Source organism: the organism of the source record quoted next, unplaced genomic scaffold (genome assembly GCF_019419815.1).
Source record: "Pyrus x bretschneideri cultivar Hongxiangsu unplaced genomic scaffold, Pyrus_bretschneideri_v1 Contig8, whole genome shotgun sequence".
NCBI lineage: Eukaryota > Viridiplantae > Streptophyta > Magnoliopsida > Rosales > Rosaceae > Pyrus > Pyrus x bretschneideri.
Window position 1 is genome coordinate 9,900,275 of NW_025999820.1, and position 18,809 is coordinate 9,919,083.

Genomic DNA, 18,809 nt, shown 5'->3' on the forward strand with positions numbered 1-18,809 from the left:
CACAGTTTTGTTTCTGGGAACTCACACAAGAACTTCCTTATGGGTCACCCATCCTGGGAGTGCTCTCGCGCGCTACTCGCTTAACTTCGAGGTTCCGATGGAACCCGAAGCCAGTGAGCTCCCAAAAGGCCTCGTGCTAGGTAGAGATGAGAATATAAATCTAAGGATCACTCCCCTAGACTATGTGGGATGTTACATAGTTCTTGTATATATTAACATGAACAATACTTGTATTTTCCTTTTGAATGGACGAACTCATTTCCCCATTTGAAATAACGTATATTCAGCATAAGAAATTTATAATCAAAATCGTTCGAATTTTTTAATCTTAATTTGAAGATCAACCAAACACAAGGGTTAGATGCAGTCATAATATAAAGGAAAAGTTACGACGCTAATGGAACGTTGATTTGATTTTGGTCATGTCTCGAAAGCAAGGCATGACAATTAGAGAGGTATGTTATGATGTCATATGTCAATCCTAGAGGTATCTCGGGATCAGGGTGTGACAATTTTAGTGGTATCAAAATCATTCGAATCATATATTGTTTAGTCTTTCAAATGTCTCAAGTAAATGGACAGTTCATCATTAGTATGGTATTTGGTACCTACACGTCGATTTATTTGATACATTTGGATTATTAAATGATCTCCGATTCGAATGTTTTTTGTAGGGATAATCTTCAAATAAGGATTAAGAAATTGACCGGTTTTGAGTATAAATTTTTTACGTGAAGATACGTTATTTGCAAGTGAGGGAATGAGCTCCATCTACTCAAGGGGGAATGCAAGTATTATTTTATTAACATTGTCATTAAACTCTAATTATTATTATTGATAATACTTGTATCCCATCCTTGAACTAATGAGCTCATTTCTCCCATGCAAATATGTAGATTCACTATATAAATTTCATAATCGAACTCACTTAATTTCTTAATTTCTTAATCTTCACTAAAGATTACCCTTACAAAAAATAATTAGAATCGGAGATCATTTAGTAGTTGAAATGTATAGAACAAATTAATGGTGTAGATATCAAGTAACATATTCATGATAAACCGTCCATTTATTTAATATGTTTGAATGAAACTATTTCTGATTCAAAAGATATTTTATAGAAATAATCTTCAAATGATGGTTAAGAAATTGGATTGTTCCGATCATTGAGTTTGTAAGTTAAAGATACATTATATGTAAATAGAGGGATATGTGTATCTCTCACTGGATGAAAGTGTTTTTTTTTTTTTTTTTTTTTTTTTTTTTTTTTTTTTTGGGGCAAAATAAGACCTTATCCGTATGTTATTCATTAAGCTAAGCAAATATCCATTTATGTCCCTACCCCACAAGTTGTGCACTTTTATGCTCTTATACTCGGACCCTTACATGTTATTATATCAGTTTTCTTTTCTCGCAACTCCTCCTCTGACGTCTCATGGCTTCCTCCACTGCAAAACTGCTGCAGCTCCTCTGCATAATCTTATTTCTCCACATTTCTTCCTCTTCTTCTTCGTCTTCGTCTTCGAACAGGACTACTTTTAATCCCCATTTGTCGTCCATAAGATCATTCTGCAAGTCCACACCCTACCCAGACATCTGCTTCGACTCACTAAAACTCTCAGTCTCCATAAACATCACTCCCAACATCCTCTCCTACCTCCTCCAATCCCTCAACGTCGCCATCTCCGAAGCCGCAAAGCTCACCGATCTTTTCTACAAGGCCGGACAGTACTCGAACATCGTCGAGAAGCAAAAAGGAGCTGTCCAGGACTGCCAGGAGCTCCACCAAATCACTCTCTCTTCCTTACAAAGATCCGTGTCTCGAGTCCAGGCACAAAATGCCAAGAAACTTAACGATGCTAGGGCTTACCTAAGCGCTGCTCTCACAAACAAGAACACTTGCATGGAAGGATTGGATTCTGCTTCTGGCCCTATGAAGTCAACCCTAGTCAACTCCTTGACTAGTACATACAAATATGTAAGCAATTCTCTCTCAGTTATCTCAAAGCAAGGGGCTAATAAAGGGCGCACAAACCGCCGTCTTATGAGCGTTCCGAGGTGGTTATCGAGGAGAGACCGCCGGATATTGGAGAGCTCCGGCAATGAATATGAACCCAGTGAAGTCCTAACGGTTGCCGCAGATGGATCGGGGAACTTCACCACAATTAGTGATGCTATTATTTTTTGTCCAAATAATAGTTATGATAGGACGATTATATATGTCAAAGAAGGGGTTTATGAAGAAAATGTGGAGATTCCGAGCTACAAGACCAACATTGTTCTTCTTGGAGATGGAAGTGACATCACTTTCATCACTGGTAACCGCAGTCGTGGTGATGGAGGGACTACATTCGGATCTGCAACCGTAGGTAATTAAGGGGGGTGTATTCAATTTGGGATTTTGAAGGATTTTAATTCTTATAATGAATTTTGGGGTATTCAATCAGGATTTTAAGTAATTCTTTGAAATTCAATGTGTATTTAATTAGGATTTTAAGATAGTTTATAAAAATCCTTAGAAATATGAGTGTATTCAATTAAAATTTTAAAGAAGTTTATAACATTCAGGTGTATTCAATTAGAATTAGAATTTGAAGAATTTGGAAAAATTGAGGAATTAAAGGGAATTGGAGAGATTTTGTAGTGTATTTTAAGCATCCACAAATCTCATATCTTCTCATAAGATTTCAAAGGAATTAAATTAAAATTTTACATAGAATTTCTACAAATCAATTAAACTTCATAAAAATCTATAAATTTATAAATTCATTAAAATCTCTTAAATTCCTATTGAATACACTCCTGATCATGTGTGATTAGTTTTCATGTAAAAGTCATTTTACGCCTGATTAATTTTTCAATGACTTTTTCACCCGTCATATGAGCAAAATGGGTCAAAATTAGGTCGAAAAGTTTGATTTGGATATACTGACATTTCCGACCAGACCATAATGATGGCTAGTACAATATAAGAAAATTCTTAAAGATACTATTGAGGTTAAACTTGTTATTAGTTAGTCCAATCAAACTTCCTATCTGCATTTCGTCCAATTCGCTTACGTACGCCTCTCATGTGAGAGGGTGAAAAGATTATTTCAAGTTTTATTGAAGGATTAAATAAGCTTTAATGTTTTAAAATGGTCTTTTCACTCTGTCACGTGACACACACATAACATGCTTAACCATAGGGGATGATTAGTGCAGTTTTTGAAAAATCATGTTTACATCTGCTAGCCCTTTCATTCCCAGTTCGTTTTAACCAACATAATCAATTTTTTCAGCTGTGTCCGGAGAGGGCTTTCTAGCAAGAGACATAACAATTCAGAACACGGCAGGGCCAGAAAAGCTCCAAGCAGTTGCTCTGAGAATGAATGCAGACTTGGTTGCAATTTACAAATGCACTATCGATGGCTACCAAGACACGTTATACGTGCACTCTTTCAGACAATTCTACAGAGAGTGCAATATATTCGGAACCATAGACTACATATGTGGTAACGCCGCAGTTGTATTTCAAGCATGCAACATCGTGTCCAAGATGCCAATGCCGGGACAATTCACAGTCATCACGGCGCAGTCCAGGGACACACTAGATCAGAACACAGGAATCTCCATGCAGAACTGCTCCATTGTAGCCAGTGATGAGTTGTACTCCAATTCCAGCACTGTCAAAAGCTACTTAGGCCGGCCGTGGAGGAATTACTCTACGACTGTTGTCCTGAAGTCCTACATTGACGACTTTATTGACCCGAATGGGTGGACTAATTGGGCCGGGGACCAAGGGTTGGACACTTTGTACTATGGAGAGTATGAGAATTATGGTCCTGGCGCTGGGACGGATAATAGAGTGAACTGGAGAGGGTATCATGTTATGGACTACTATGATGCATCCAATTTCACGGTGCAAGAGTTTATTGCTGGTGATGAATGGCTACAGTCCACTTCATTTCCTTATGATGAGGGCATCTGATCTCTGTAAGAATACTCTTGTTTGACATAGTTTTTTCATACATTTTCAAAATATGTATATCAAAGGTTTCTGAATTTTATATTTTTTTTTTTGGGTATAAAGGATATTTTCTGATAGGATGTTCAACACTTTGGGCAGTTCAGAGTTCAAACCATGAACCCCAAATAAAACGCTAACAATTTTGGCCACCGCCTCGTGAACTCTATGAAGAGTGAAGGCAACAAAAGAGAGGCTATTTTACAAAATTTCATGTGATTTTCACTCCTCAATTAATGTAATTAAAATGTCGTAGACAAATGTACTGTCCATGTCCTCATTCAATTGTATTCGTAATTGAGAGTAATGATCATATTAGCTTACCTCGTGACATGATAATTGATACGGGTAGAATTTTTGTCGCTAATTGTGCCATACCGATTTTGTGTCAAATTTTTTGTGCCAATCGGTAATGGTACAATATTGTACCGTCCCAAAATTTCATGGTACGGTATTGGTAATGGATGCCCTTATCATGGTATTACCGTACCGTACCTAAAATATATTTTATATGTTATATAATATATAATTATATGACACATATTTATAATATTTCAATAATTCGAAAATAAAATCCTACTTATATTAGCAGTGTTGTTGGTGACTTTGATCTCTTGAGTTGGTGGAAATCAAACACAAAAGAGTTCCCAATTCTTTCACAAATAGCCAAGGATATCTTTGCAATCCTCACTTCTACCGTTGCTAGTGAAAATGCATTTGGCCTAGGGAGGAGGGTTGTGGACCCTTTTAGGGCATCCTTGACTCCTAAAATGCTAGAGGCACTAGTGTATATTAGTAATTAGCTTAGGGCGGATGAAGTAAACTTCTACCAGAAACCAATGGAATATACGCTTTGATTTTACAAGGAAATGGAAGAAGTGGAAACAAGTGAGATATACTTTAATAGTTTTTAGTAAATTTGTTATCAAATGGTTTTCAACTTTAATTCTTCTTGCTACTAATATGTTTTCTTTGTTTGTAATGTAGGCTTGACACAAGTTCAATGCCTCCTCCAAAAGCTTCGACATCTCAAGCTTGAAGAATTGATCAATGAATCTTACTTTTGGAAGTTTAGTTCCAATTTTCATTTGGTTTGAAACTTTAACTTCTATTGGGATTGTTAACTTCTATTTGTTTTGGTTCGTAACTTCTATTTGAATTGTCAACTTAATTTTCATCATGAATCTTGATGCATCATTTGAATTATTGTGTGTGTGAATTGTGAATGATTAATAATAGATGAATTTAGGCTACAATATATGAGATAAAGGTACAAAAAAAAAAAAGTTTTGTCCTTGAATTGGGTTAAAAAAACAAAAACAGATTTTGTCCAAAAACAAAGTGGCAATTACCATTGACATACCATGCCAACCAAACTTCGGTATATTGAAAGTTTAGTACTGCAAAGGTAATTAATAGATTTTGTCAAACCAAAAGTTCGGTACGGTAACCATACCTAACCCACCCCTAATAGTTGATATGTCGATTAACACTAAATTATAACAGTCGGTGTTGCGAGAAAACATCATAAGGGCTTTTAATCAAGCCAAGATGTTATTTGTTCTTTAATTAGTTGAAGAATGTTGAAAGTAGCCAAACACATATATAGGGTTAAGATTTCAGTACACACGTTTTGAACACACATTTTCACATACATTTTTTAAGGATTCGCTTCATAATGTATTTCAGTGATTCAATTGTCTATTTTTTATGTCTTACCTCAAATATTTGACGTAGAATTTAAAAATTGAATTGAATGACTAAAGTGAAACATGAGTATAAGTTTAGGATCATTGTCGTGATGTAATCTTTTTGTTATATTCTCTACACTACTAGGAAATCGTATTCCATCATTCATATTTTATATTACGAAAACTGATCCTGTTTTCATTGAACTATGTATTCAGCTGTGAGCGTCAGGGTTTCATAGCCAGAGACATAACATTCGAAAACACGGCAGGGCCACAGAAGCACCAGGCAGTAGCCCCAAGATCGGATTCCGAACTATCAGTGTTCAACAAATGCCAAATAAGAGGGTACCAAGACACACTCTACGCACACACAATGCGCCAGTTCTACAGAGATTGCAAAATAAGTAGTACAGTTGACTTCATTTTTGGTGATGCAAGTGTTTTGTTCCAAAACTGCCAGATCCTAGCCAAAAATGGCCGACGGAATCAGAAGAACAGCGTCACAGCCCAAGGCCGGAAGGACCCGAATGAGCCGACCGGAATCTCAATCCATTTCTGCAACATTACTGCAGATGCAGACATGTTACCCTTTGTTAACTCAACTTTTACTTACCTTGGTAGGACTTGGAAGCTGTATAGCCTGTATTCAAGAATTGTAATAATGCAGTCTTTCTTGAGAAATGCCATGATGCCTGAGGGGTGGCTTTAGTGGAATGCGGATTTTGCTTTGAGCACATTGTCTTATGGAGGAGTACGTGCCCGGGCTGCCGAGTATTTAATGAGTCCACTCAGGCCAAAACTATACTGTGGCTCAATTTATTGAAGGCAACCTGTGGTTGCGCACTACTGATGTCAAATAACTGCAGGATTTGGGGCTTGAGGATTCAAGCAGTTGATGTGTAATTTCAATCTTGTATCTAATTATATCTTCTTCAATCAATTTTGTTTTTGTTAACAAAATTTAGAGCAGTAAAAAGTAATATAAGCACCATAAATGAACCGGTTATCTACTCTTAACAATCAAAGTGAACTCTTTCTTCCTGAATTCTTTCTTTTAAGTTAGAACTCGGAATGATCCAAATAGGTTCGAACCTACGAATTCAGTTTTCTGGCATACAATTAAAATACTGAAATAGGTTTTAGGAACCAGCCTGGGCATTGTACAAAACAAGGAATGGAAAAACAGAATAAGAAAAAAAGTCATGGGTATAAAGTTTGCTATGGGGAGAAACTTACCTACACTTCAAATACCACATCAATGGTAATCTAATTTTATTGCACATTATTATATATTTTAAATGTTTACATAATAGCTTGTGATCGACTTGAAACACCGGAACCCTAGTTTCTTACTTGAATGGAATAGCTTGAAAATTCTCCCTTCATTTTTTTTTTCTTTGTACCAATTAATTAGCAATTGTAATTATTGGCAATGCTCATAAGTCAGGCAAGTGGGATAAATAATTTACAAGACAGAGTTCTATGCAGACAAAGAAAGACTAAAAACGTTGATACAGGAAGAATCTGTGCATGTGAGATATTGGGAGATAATAGGACAGATAAATAATGCACACAAAGGTCGAGTGCAAAAATTACAATGAGGTGTGTATATTGAGTGTGTTTTGGTTGGGAGAAAATCTTCATTCACGGAAGTTTTATTTTATGTAAAGAGAATAATGTCGATATATTTTTGATGATGCGTTGATGTCACTATCAATGAATGACAAATTATATTGGCAATATTAATAATAAAAAGAGACGCCTTGGACTAAAGTTTATACATTTAAACATGTAATGGGCCCCTAAAACTTTTTCTAAAATTTGTAATTAAGTCAAGCATGTTGCTAGAGTTTTCATCGATCAAATTTGAATAGTATTATTCATACATGTATTTTTATTTTTCTTACATTTCTTTCAAGTTTCAATAGTCGGATTAATTGAATTGAAAAAAATTAACGATAAAAAATTAACAAAATGTATAAAAAATAAAAACAGATACGTAAAATAGCATTTTCCTCTAATTTTCAGTGAAAGCTTAAACAGCAGTCTACTCACAGACTCCCAAAAGATGACCGACCGACTCCATAGTCCACCCACTAGGCCAAGGTATCATGTGGCCCATGTCCAACATGCTCTTCCAACAGAAACCACATAACATGAAGAGTGAGGACCTTCCTTATCCCGACCCTTTCTGAAACCACGTAACATGAAACTCCAACAAAAACAAAGGTACGTAGTAAAGCTAATTAAAAAAAAATCACTAAGTATACGTAGAGAAAATATTGTTAAGATTTTCAGAATACAGTCCACTTTCCCTGTTTTATTTTGGAACTTTTCAATAAGAATAATACTTGGTTACTTAAATGATGAGTAGAAGTTCCTACTCAAAATTCTTTGTTTCTAATTTATAGATCTTCGTGTTTATTATAAAAACTGTTTATAGTATAAATCATTCTATAAAGACCATGTATGCAAAAATTCAATTAAAATTAAAATCATTTAGTCATCGAATTAATAAGAACATATGGACGGAAATAGTAAAAGTATCATGAACTGTCTATCCATTTGCTACAGTTGATCGACTTAATGACCTCAAATTTAATTCATTTTTTGCAGAGATGATCTTTATAAAGTTATTTATATTATGAATGATTCCGGTTATAAGTACAAAGTTTTATGAATCAAACAAGAAGAATTTTGAGTTAGATCTTCTACTCATCTTTATGTAGTCAATCATTGCTCTTTCAATAATATAGTAAACCTAACATAAAGTATATCTCCCGTGAAAGAAATGAATTAAGCGCAAACACAATCTGTATATATTAGCATGGATGATACTTGTATTCTTCTTTTGAGGGGATATACTCATTTTCACATTTACACATAACGTATCATCACCGTAAAAATTTATGGTTGAAACCGTTTGAATTTTTTAATCTTAACTTGAAGATCATCCTTATAAAAAAAAATTATTCAAATTGAAGATTATTTAGTCATCTAAATGTTTCGAATAAATGAATGATTCATCATTAATATGGTATTTGCCTATTTGGTACCTACACTGTTAATATGTCTGATATATTTGGATTACTAAACAATTGCTAATTTGAATGATTTTATTGTCGGGATGATTTTCAAATAATGATTAAGAAATTGAGCATTTCCTAGTATAAAATTTCGATAGTAAAATACATTATTTACAAGTAGAGGAAGAAGCTCACCCCAGTAAAGGGGGAATGCATGTATTATTCTATTAGCATTGTCATTATACTCTAATATCCCCTCCTTTAAGGGATGAGCTCATTCCTCCATGCAAGTACTGTATTTTCATTGTACAAACTTTTATAATTGAAACCGTTTAATTTCTTTGTCTTCCTTAAAGACTACGTACTCCTATAAATTTTTTGAATTAGAGATCATTTAGTAGTTGACATGTGTAAAACAAAATCAACGATATAGATATCAAGTAACAAATTCATGATGAACAATTTTTTTTTTTTTTTTATACATTTGAATGATTAAACTATTTTCAATTCAAATGAATTTATAGAAGTGATCTTCAAATAGTGATTAAAAATTGAACTGTTTCTATTATTAAGTTTGTAAGCTCAAAATACATTATTTATAGTCTTATATATTTTTAGTTGCGCCTTATGAAACTCCATTTTGATCTCACTTTATCCCTGTAACTCAAAAGTCACTACTTTAATCCTTAAAACTCAAATTTCGTTTCACTTTAACTTGTGGACTCTTTTTTCTTCCTAAAACTTATAGATCATTCTTAAAACATATATGGGACCGACACCCAATAAGATTATGCCACATGTGCAATACATTTTATTACAAATCTTCATTGTGCATTAACATTCAACAATCAGAGAATATTAAGTTAAAAAAAAATTGAAGAGATGAAAAAAATAAAAATAAATTGATTAGTCTGGCAAATCCAAATCAAATTTGCACAAGAAATTAACAGATTTAAAGCCATTAGCAAATTTTGAATTTTATAGCCACCGATAAGTTGTGCACTTTTACGCTCTTACATACTCTGACTCTTGCATGTTTATATCAATTTTCTTTTCTCTTAAGTCCTCCCCTGAGTCCTTTCATGGCTTCCTGCACTGCGAAACTGCTGGAGCTCCTCTGCATAATCTTATTTCTCCACATTTCTTCCTCTTCTTCTTCGTCTTCGTCTTCGAACGAGACTACTTTTAATCCCCATTTGTCGTCCATAAGATCATTCTGCAAGTCCACACCCTACCCGGACATCTGCTTCGACTCACTAAAACTCAGAGTCTCCATAAACATCACTCCCAACATCCTCTCCTACCTCCTCCAATCCCTTAACGTTGCCATCTCCGAAGCTGGAAAGCTCACCGATCTCTTCTACAAGGCCGAACAGTACTCGAAGATCGTCGAGAAGCAAAAGGTACCTGTCCAGGACTGCAAGGAGCTGCACCAAATCACTCTCTCTTCCTTACAAAGATCCGTGTCTCGAGTCCAGGCACAAAACGCCAAGAAACTCAACGATGCTAGGGCTTACCTCAGCGCTGCTCTCACAAACAAGGACACTTGCATGGAAGGATTGGCTTCTGCTTCTGGCCCTATGAAGTCAACACTAGTCAACTCCTTGACTAGTACATACAAATATGTAAGCAATTCTCTCTCAGTTATCACAAAGCAAGGGGCGAATAAAGGGCGCACAAACCGCCGTCTCATGAGCTTTCCAACAATGGCATAGTCAAAAATTATTCGGTGGGTGAGCTAAGCTAAAATTATTACTACGAAATCAAGTTTTTAATCCTATGTTGCCTACATAAAGTTATATAATACTAAAAACTTGAATGTAGTAATTTGAAGCAAGAATTTTATGCTATGTTTTCTATGTTTCTAGCCTTCAAAGCTTTCAAGTGAATAAAATAAGGAACCATTTGTGATATGGAAGTTTTAATTTATTATTATTAAATATAATATTGGTTAAAATGATGAGTTAATTTAGCATCTATTACCTCTTATTATTCTTAAAAATAGGCTTACTAATAAAAAAAATTCATTTCTTATGTGAAATATGACAATTAAAAATCATAAACTAACCTAAAAATTAATATTTTTAAGCTTTAAAAACCAAACTCTCTCTATGTTATAGCCTAGGGGAGCCTTGTACTTGGCTCCACCCTTGCTTTCCAAGGTGGTTATCGAGGAGAGACTGCCGGATATTGGAGAGCTCCGGCAATGAATATGACCCTGGTGAAGTCCTAACGGTTGCTGCGGATGGATCGGGGAACTTCACCACTATTAGTGATGCTATTATTTTTTCTCCAAACAGTAGTTATGATAGGACGATTATATATGTCAAAGAAGGGATTTATGAAGAAAATGTAGAGATTCCGAGCTACAAGACCAACCTTGTTCTTTTTGGAGATGGAAGTGACATCACTTTCATCACTGGTAAACGCAGTTATTATGATGGATGGACTCCATTCAGATCTGCAACCGTAGGTAATTAATTTTGTTCGCGTGTGATTAATTTTCATGTTAAAGTCATTTTAAGCCTGATTTAAAGATTGAACAAGCTTCAACGTTTTTAAATGACTTTTTCACCCCTGCTACACATGACAAAAGTTCAACAAGATTATGATAAAAATCTAATCGAGACTGAGATCGATAACATGCTTAATCATAGGGGATAATTGATAGAATGGAGAGTGTGATGCTAGGAATGTTGTACTGTTTTATTAACTTGTGTATAGTTGTCATTAGTGCCATGTGTTTCTAACTAATGAGATTAGTGCAACTAGATGTACATGTCCCTGAGTATAAATACTCTGCTCTACAGTAGTACTTCTTAGTAGTGAAGAAATATAAAAATCAGTTTCTCTCTCTCAAGTTTACTTCTTCGAGCTTCTTTGAATTTTATCATAGTATCAGAGCAGGTTGTCTTACGCCACACGTGCTCCATGCCCCCTCGTTGTGTTGTCTAAGTTTTAGGATTGAAAATTTTCCACACGTGGGGCGTGTTGAGATTCTTGAGAATGTATCCCACATTTATGGGAGGAGTTGGAGACTTTGCATGGGCTTATAAGTCGGCTACTCTCAATATTGCCAATTAATTTTATGGTAGAACCTCAACTGTCTTCAATTATCAGTGCAGATTTTGAAAAATCAAGTTTACATTTGGTACCCCTTTCATTCCCAGTTTGTTTTAACCGAACACTCAATTTTTTCAGCTGTGTCCGGAGAGGGCTTTCTAGCAAGAGACATAACAATTAAGAACACGGCAGGGCCAGAAAAGCACCAAGCAGTTACTCTGAGAATTAATGCAGGTCTGGCTGCAATTTACAAATGCGCCATCGATGGCTACCAAAGACACATTATACGTGCACTCTGTCAGACAATTCTACGGAGAGTGCGATATATTCAGAACCATAGACTACATATGTGGTAACGCCGCAGTTGTATTTCAAGCATGCACCATCGTGTCCAAAATGCCAATGCCGGGACAAATCACAGTCATCACCGAGCAGTCCAGGGACACACTAGATCAGAACACAGGAATCTCCATGCAGAACTGCTCCATTGTAGCCAGTGATGAGTTGCACTCTAATTCCAGCATTGTCAAAAGCTACTTAGGCCGGCCGTGGATGATTTACTCTACGACTGTTGTCCTGAAGTCCTACATTAACGATTTTATTGACCCGACTGGGTAGACTAATTGGTCTGGGGACCTAGGGTTGGACACTTTGTACTATAGAGAGTACAAGAATTATGGTCCTGGCGCTGGGACGGATAATAGAGTGAACTGGACAAGACATCATGTTATGGACTATTATGATGCATCCAATTTCAGTGTGCAAGAGTTTATTGCTGGTGATGAATGGCTGCAGTCCACTTTATTTCCTTATGATGAAGGCGTCTGATCTATGTTTGAATAGTTTTGTTTGAAATAATTTTTCGTACATTTTCAAATATGTATTTAAAGGTGAAAGTTTGTGCGAATGAAGTGAAATATTTCTGATTTTTTGGGGTTTAGGGGGTATTTTCTGATGGAATGTTCTACACTTTTAGCATTTCAACATTCAAACCATATGAACCCCAAATAAAACGCTAACAATTTTGACTACTGCCTCATGATTCCATGGAAATTGGAAAGTTTTAGAAATATAGTAACTCGACGGCCCCTTGATCATTTTGAACCCTCACAAGATCAAACCCTTTTTTATCAGTCAAAATTCTGTTTTTCTTTTACAATACTACTACAATTTACAAAGAGAAAAATGTGAACTTAAATGCAAGAGAATGGACAAACTACACTAACCAACCGGCCTAATACATATTTACTAGTTATAACTCTATGAAGACACCAAAGAGAGGCTATTTTTTTAAAAAATTCACGTGATTTTCTAATCGATTAATATACATAGGGTTAAGATTTTAGGACATACGCTTTTAGCACACATTTTTACACAGTTTTTGTGGATCAACTTCATAATGTATTTTAACGATCAAACTGTTTATCTTTTATGTCTTACCTCAAAGATCATATCTACTAAAAATACCCAAATCTGTTTTACCAAAAAAAAAAAAACCCAAATCTGAAACCATATGACCATTGGATTAATTTAATGTTTCTTTGTAGAACCGCATTCATTAATTTTCTTCACTATAAATGAATGTCTTAATGCTTATTGATTTGTCTAATTGTTTGCAAGGATGATCTATGAATAATGTACTATATATAAATAATTGAATTGTTAAAGTACATTATATTAAGGAGTGAACCTTACAAAAGTAAATGTCAAAATGTGAATCAAAAGCCCGTGTCATCGAATCCTAACCCATATATTTAATGCTTGACTGGCTTAGTCCATTAATTAGAGTCATGAATTATGACTTCAATCATAACCTCACAAAAGAATGCACACAATCATGAATTCGTTGACAAATTTGAACACTATATGCTCATATGTAGTTTGAGAGTAAGGGGTATACTGGTAATTTCAGGAAGGATTTGCGGGGGAAATGCGGTTGTAAAGGAAATGACCCCTTCTTGTCTTCTCCAACTAACTTTTGAAAAATAGAATACCTGAAAACTCTCCTGACCAAACCTCCTTTGTCAAATGCCAAAATAACAATGGAGATTCAAAATTCTGAAACTGAAGAATAACAAGATAGGAAGAGGAGGCAAAAAGTGTAAACAATTAAAGCCAAAACGCCATTGTGTTTCAATCTTTTTCCTGTCTCTTCCTCGAATAGGCGTCTCCCCCTGTGCCTTGGCCCATAATTAATAAGGCAGAGGCTTCTCTGCCTTATAGCCACCTCTTGCAATGGCATTTCAGGATTTCGACCAGATTTCAGAACGCCGAAAGGCCGAGAAGGCACGTAAGGTCAAGAAGAGAATTATCATCGCCGTCGTTGTTATACTCCTTCTTGTTCTGATTGCCGTCGGAGCCTATTTCATTGTCAACAGACTTAATAACAAGAAAGGAAATGCTAAGCAAGGCAAAGTAGGGAAACCTGCACCGATGGCTCCAAAACAGAAAAATGCACCATCGAAGAACAAAACCCCTTCAAATAGTAAGAAGATCCTGAAAGAGATGTGCAGTGTGACAGATTACAAGGACAAGTGCGAGGGCATCATTGAAAAGGCAAATGGCGAAACGAAACCTATGGCATTCATCAAGACCGCTATCTCAGCCACCTCAGACGAGGCCAAGAGTGTCTACAGCAAAACTGCGGAGCTCACTTTCAATAGCCCGGAAGAAAAGGGAGCGTTCGAGGATTGCAAAGAGCTGTTCGAGGACGCCATGGAGGAATTAGGGGACGCCATTTCTCAGGTTGGCAGCAACACTGAGTCAGGGAAAGTTCGCATCGGCGTCTTGAACAGCTGGCTGAGTGCGGTGATATCTTACCAGCAGACATGCATCGACGGGTTTCCTGATGGAAAATTGAAGTCCGACTTGGAGAAGATGTTGCAGACCTCTAAGGAATTCACGAGCAATTCCCTGGCCATGCTTTCACTCCTTAACCAGTTGCAGCTACCAGGTACAGGAGCAGCTGCAGGATCAAATCGCCGCCTTCTATCGCAGGACAAGGGCGAATTCCCTACCTGGATGAGTCACGAGGACAGAAGGATGTTGAAGAAAAATGACAAGAAGCTCACCCCCAACGTGACAGTGGCAAAAGATGGCAGTGGAAACTACAAAACCATTAATGAAGCCTTGGAAAAAATGCCCCAAAAATACGAAGGACGGTATGTGTTGTGTTCAAAAGACGATGATTTTCATAATCATATTATCTTTATTTATCAGTTTTTTTTTTAACCCTTATGAAAATTCAGGTATGTCATCTATGTTAAAGAAGGAGTCTATGATGAGACTGTGACTGTGACAAAGAAGATGCCGAACGTTACAATGTACGGCGATGGTTCACAGAAGAGCATCATCACTGGAAATAAGAACTTTGCCGATGGAGTTAGGACATTCCAAACTGCACCTTTCGGTATGTGCTCCTACACACTCCTGTTTATTTTTGCCTCTTCATTTCTTTTAACTTACATAAATCGAAAACCCAGTGCCATAAATAAACATGGGTGTGTAGAGCGAGAAAATGGACGTGCTAAAATCACTCTCCTTTTGTATTACAATACATGTGCTTGATGAAGAAAGTTGAGGTTCCACCATAAAACCAATTGGCGATATGAGGAGTAGCCTAACTTCTTATAAACCCTTGTAAGGTTTCTTCCTTTGCCAGTGTGGGACTCTTTTAGTTCACACTCTCACACACCCCCTTACGTGTGACGAATTTTTAAGCCTAACAAGTGGGCAATACGAATTGGTGACGTAGAGCACGTGTGACCGCTTCACATGTGGGCTAACTTACTCTAATACTATGAAGAAAGTAAAGGTTCCACCATAAAACCAATTGGCAATATAAAGAATGGCCAACTTCTTATAAGCCCTTGTAAGGTTTCTCCTTTGACTAATATGCGACTCTTTTACCTCACACCCTCACACTCGAATTAGGAAACAAGTAATGTATATATCTTATAGCAATTGAACATGGAGAATGTATAAAGCCTACCTCACCATTTAAGCTAGTGTGAAAGTTACTCTTTTTTTCCGTTTGATTCTATTGCAGCGGCCTTAGGGGAAGGTTTTATGGCAAAGTCGATGGGATTCAGAAACACGGCTGGACCTGAAAAGCGTCAGGCAGTGGCAGCAAGAGTTCAAGCAGACCGCGCTATTTTTCTGAACTGCCGGTTTGAAGGGTACCAAGAGACATTGTACGTACAAACTCATCGGCAGTTCTATAAGAGCTGTGTCATTTCCGGCACCGTTGATTTCATCTTTGGCGACGCTGCTACCATATTCCAGAACTGCTTAATCTACGTTCGTAAGCCTTTGGAAAACCAACAAAACACTGTCACAGCCCAGGGAAGGACTGACAAACGGGAAACCACAGGAATAGTGTTGCAGAATTGCCAAATCATGCCCGACAAAGATCTTGAGCCAGTAAAGTCCCAATTCAAGACCTACCTAGGAAGGCCATGGAAAGAATTTTCGAGAACAATAGTGATGGAGTCGACAATTGAGGACCTGATTCACCCGGATGGATGGACACCATGGGAAGGAGATTTCGCGCTGAAAACGTTGTATTACGCAGAGTATAACAACAAGGGACCGGGCGCAAAAACTGACAACAGAGTGAAGTGGGATGGATACAAGAAAATTAACAAGGAAGAGGCAATGCAGTATACTGTAGGGCCTTTCTTGAAGGGGCACGCTTGGCTCAAGGTTGAGGGTGTTCCTGTTCGCTTCGGCCTATTTGAAAATTAAACGTAGTCCGTTTGTGACACGGAGATGACGATGGTGGTGTCGAAGTTATGTGATCAAGAAGAGTGGAACATCTGTGTCTAGAGGGAAATGGTAATGTTGTTAGTTTCTTTGTTTTAGCATTGATCATCAAGGGAGTGAAATTGACATCCTACTGTATTTGCAACACACTAATATATATTAGCCTTAAACGAAGAAAAAAAATCGAATTACGTACGAAAAAACATACGGTTCACTGTGTAGCAAAATTCATTCAATTGAATTCTAGGTTGTACCAAAATTGAATGCTTAGGTTTACATGTTTCCAAAATTTCGTTTTTTGATTCAAAACATGGTTCCAAAAAGTGGAGAAAGTTGTGTTCTGGTGGGGGTGGAATCCTGAAATTGTAGATGTGAATGTGATGGAAATGATGTACTGGAAATGGACTCTCTGCTTGTTTTTGGTGTTGTTTTGACATTTTGGTCCAATTACAAAAGTTCTTTCACTTCTCCACTCTATTTCATATGATTTTGTTATGGGCATAACAGTAAGACTAAAAGGTAAAAAATTAAGCAACGTCAAGACAAACATTGGAACTTTACATCAAGCAAAATATGGTTAAAACTTAAAACTTAAATTATTGATACTTTTTCTGAATACAAGCTTACATGATTTAAATTTTTTTTTTAAGAAAATCTTGACAGTACAAGACAAATTTTATTTATAACGAAAAAAAATAAAAGGTTACATCTAGTCAATGGGCAATAATTTTATGTCTCATAAAACAGAGACAACAAAAAAGAATACATGAAAAAGAATGGAGGACATAAACCTTATCCATCTAGAAACAAAAACAAGAATGACACAAAGAAGGGGGGCATGAAACCTAACCCTAAAACCAAACCTAAAGGTCTAAACTTGCAAAACAAGTCGAAAAACACCACAAAGTTAGGAAAACACAGGAAAGTGAGATACACTTGGATGCCGGGATGCACATTAATTTGAGAAGCAATATCCAGGCAAGGCGAGAATCATGCCATGTTAAAATTGGAGAAGATAAGCCGATGTTAGCAAAATTATCCGCAATAAAATTTCCTTCAAAATATATATGAGATGCATAGAAAGTCATTTTCGGAATGTGGTCCAAACAAATAAACTATTGTGTATGAAGAGATCAAGGAGGATCAAAATCAAATAATCGAAGAGCAGAAATAACATTAGGAGTGTCATTTTCCAACCAAAAACAATATCAACCTCACTGATATACAAACTCCACACTAATATAATTGTTGATAATTCTATTAAAAAAAAAAACTGCGATGACCAATGGAAATCCATTGATAGCAACCAACAAAAGAATCATTTTAATTTAGGTGGAGTGGCAACTCGAATTCCCAAGAAGACAGGCCTTGATTAAGTGAACATGGTACTTAAACTATAAATTTTTTAATCGTTAACACCACTAGAATTCTGGGCATCAGTCACCCATCTTCTAGGCACAGTTTCTTATGGTGCCCCTTGCTCAGTATCACCAACAGTTTGTTAGCCAACTAAACAAGTTGGCACCCACAGGTGTGCCCAAGTCGCCCACAGAAAAAAAAAAAGAAATTTTTAGTTGTGACGAGAACACAAGTAGTAAACCACATGCTTTAATAAGAATGATGAAAAATTTTATTTTTTAAGTTATTAACTTTTTAGCACACATATCTCACCATTTGTTTAGTGATACGTGATGTACCACTCCGTGTACTGGTCACACTGAAAAAATCTCTTCCAAAAAAGGGTCAACCCAAAAAAAAAAAGAAGGAAAAAGGGTGCTCAATGAGAAATTAGAATCCCCTACATATTTTCAATACTTTTTAGATCAAATATTGGTTCATTTTTAAGATTTGATTAAGAGGCTTTGACTAATTGCCACATCAACATTTCTCTATTTGAAAATTACATATAATTAATTTAAAAGCATCTGCACTTCACCTTGTAACTAATTGCCTACATTCTAGGAAATTACTTTCCCCGATCCTTTAAACTCCTTCGTTTTGATGACTCTTTCTATAAAAAATAAGTAATTTAAGTAATTTAAACTCCTACATTTTTAATGACTCTTTCTATAAAAAAAAATAATTAATTAAAGTAATTCCTCACTATTAGTTAAAAAAAAAATAATGAAAACAAACGTACTAAAAATTCAAATATACCAAGAAATTAAATGTACAAAAAATTCAAATGTAACCAAGAAACCAAATGTACCAAAAATTCAAATATACTATAAACCAAATGAATTTATCTTATAAGTAACC

At 36.0% G+C, this 18,809-nt stretch overlaps 2 protein-coding genes and 2 pseudogenes across 2 annotated transcripts; all 4 read left to right on the plus strand.

Moving 5' to 3' along the window:
* The first annotated feature begins 1,290 nt into the window (after nt 1-1,290).
* On the plus strand, nt 1,291-5,212 carry LOC103959115 (probable pectinesterase/pectinesterase inhibitor 12). The gene is made up of 3 exons (XM_009371457.3): nt 1,291-2,369; nt 3,282-3,975; nt 4,994-5,212. The coding sequence occupies exons 1-2, from the start codon at nt 1,436-1,438 to the stop codon at nt 3,968-3,970; spliced, it is 1,623 nt and encodes a 540-aa protein (XP_009369732.1). The 5' UTR covers nt 1,291-1,435; the 3' UTR covers nt 3,971-3,975; nt 4,994-5,212.
* LOC103959193 lies at nt 4,876-6,557 on the plus strand (annotated as a pseudogene).
* A 3,248-nt stretch (nt 6,558-9,805) lies between these two features.
* On the plus strand, nt 9,806-12,614 carry LOC103959114 (annotated as a pseudogene).
* A 1,264-nt stretch (nt 12,615-13,878) lies between these two features.
* LOC103959113 (putative pectinesterase/pectinesterase inhibitor 45) lies at nt 13,879-17,079 on the plus strand. The gene is made up of 3 exons (XM_009371456.3): nt 13,879-14,947; nt 15,035-15,195; nt 15,835-17,079. The coding sequence occupies exons 1-3, from the start codon at nt 14,022-14,024 to the stop codon at nt 16,530-16,532; spliced, it is 1,785 nt and encodes a 594-aa protein (XP_009369731.1). The 5' UTR covers nt 13,879-14,021; the 3' UTR covers nt 16,533-17,079.
* Nucleotides 17,080-18,809: the final 1,730 nt, after the last annotated feature.

Bases quoted from the DNA above. Each gene is read 5' to 3' on its own strand.
- LOC103959115 (XM_009371457.3), top strand. From the start codon at position 1,436: ATGGCTTCCTCCACTGCAAAACTGCTGCAGCTCCTCTGCATAATCTTA. The intron at 2,370-3,281 runs GTAATTAAGGGG...CAATTTTTTCAG, and splicing joins ATTCGGATCTGCAACCGTAG to CTGTGTCCGGAGAGGGCTTT.
- LOC103959113 (XM_009371456.3), top strand. From the start codon at position 14,022: ATGGCATTTCAGGATTTCGACCAGATTTCAGAACGCCGAAAGGCCGAG. The intron at 14,948-15,034 runs GTATGTGTTGTG...ATGAAAATTCAG, and splicing joins CCCCAAAAATACGAAGGACG to GTATGTCATCTATGTTAAAG. The intron at 15,196-15,834 runs GTATGTGCTCCT...ATTCTATTGCAG, and splicing joins ATTCCAAACTGCACCTTTCG to CGGCCTTAGGGGAAGGTTTT.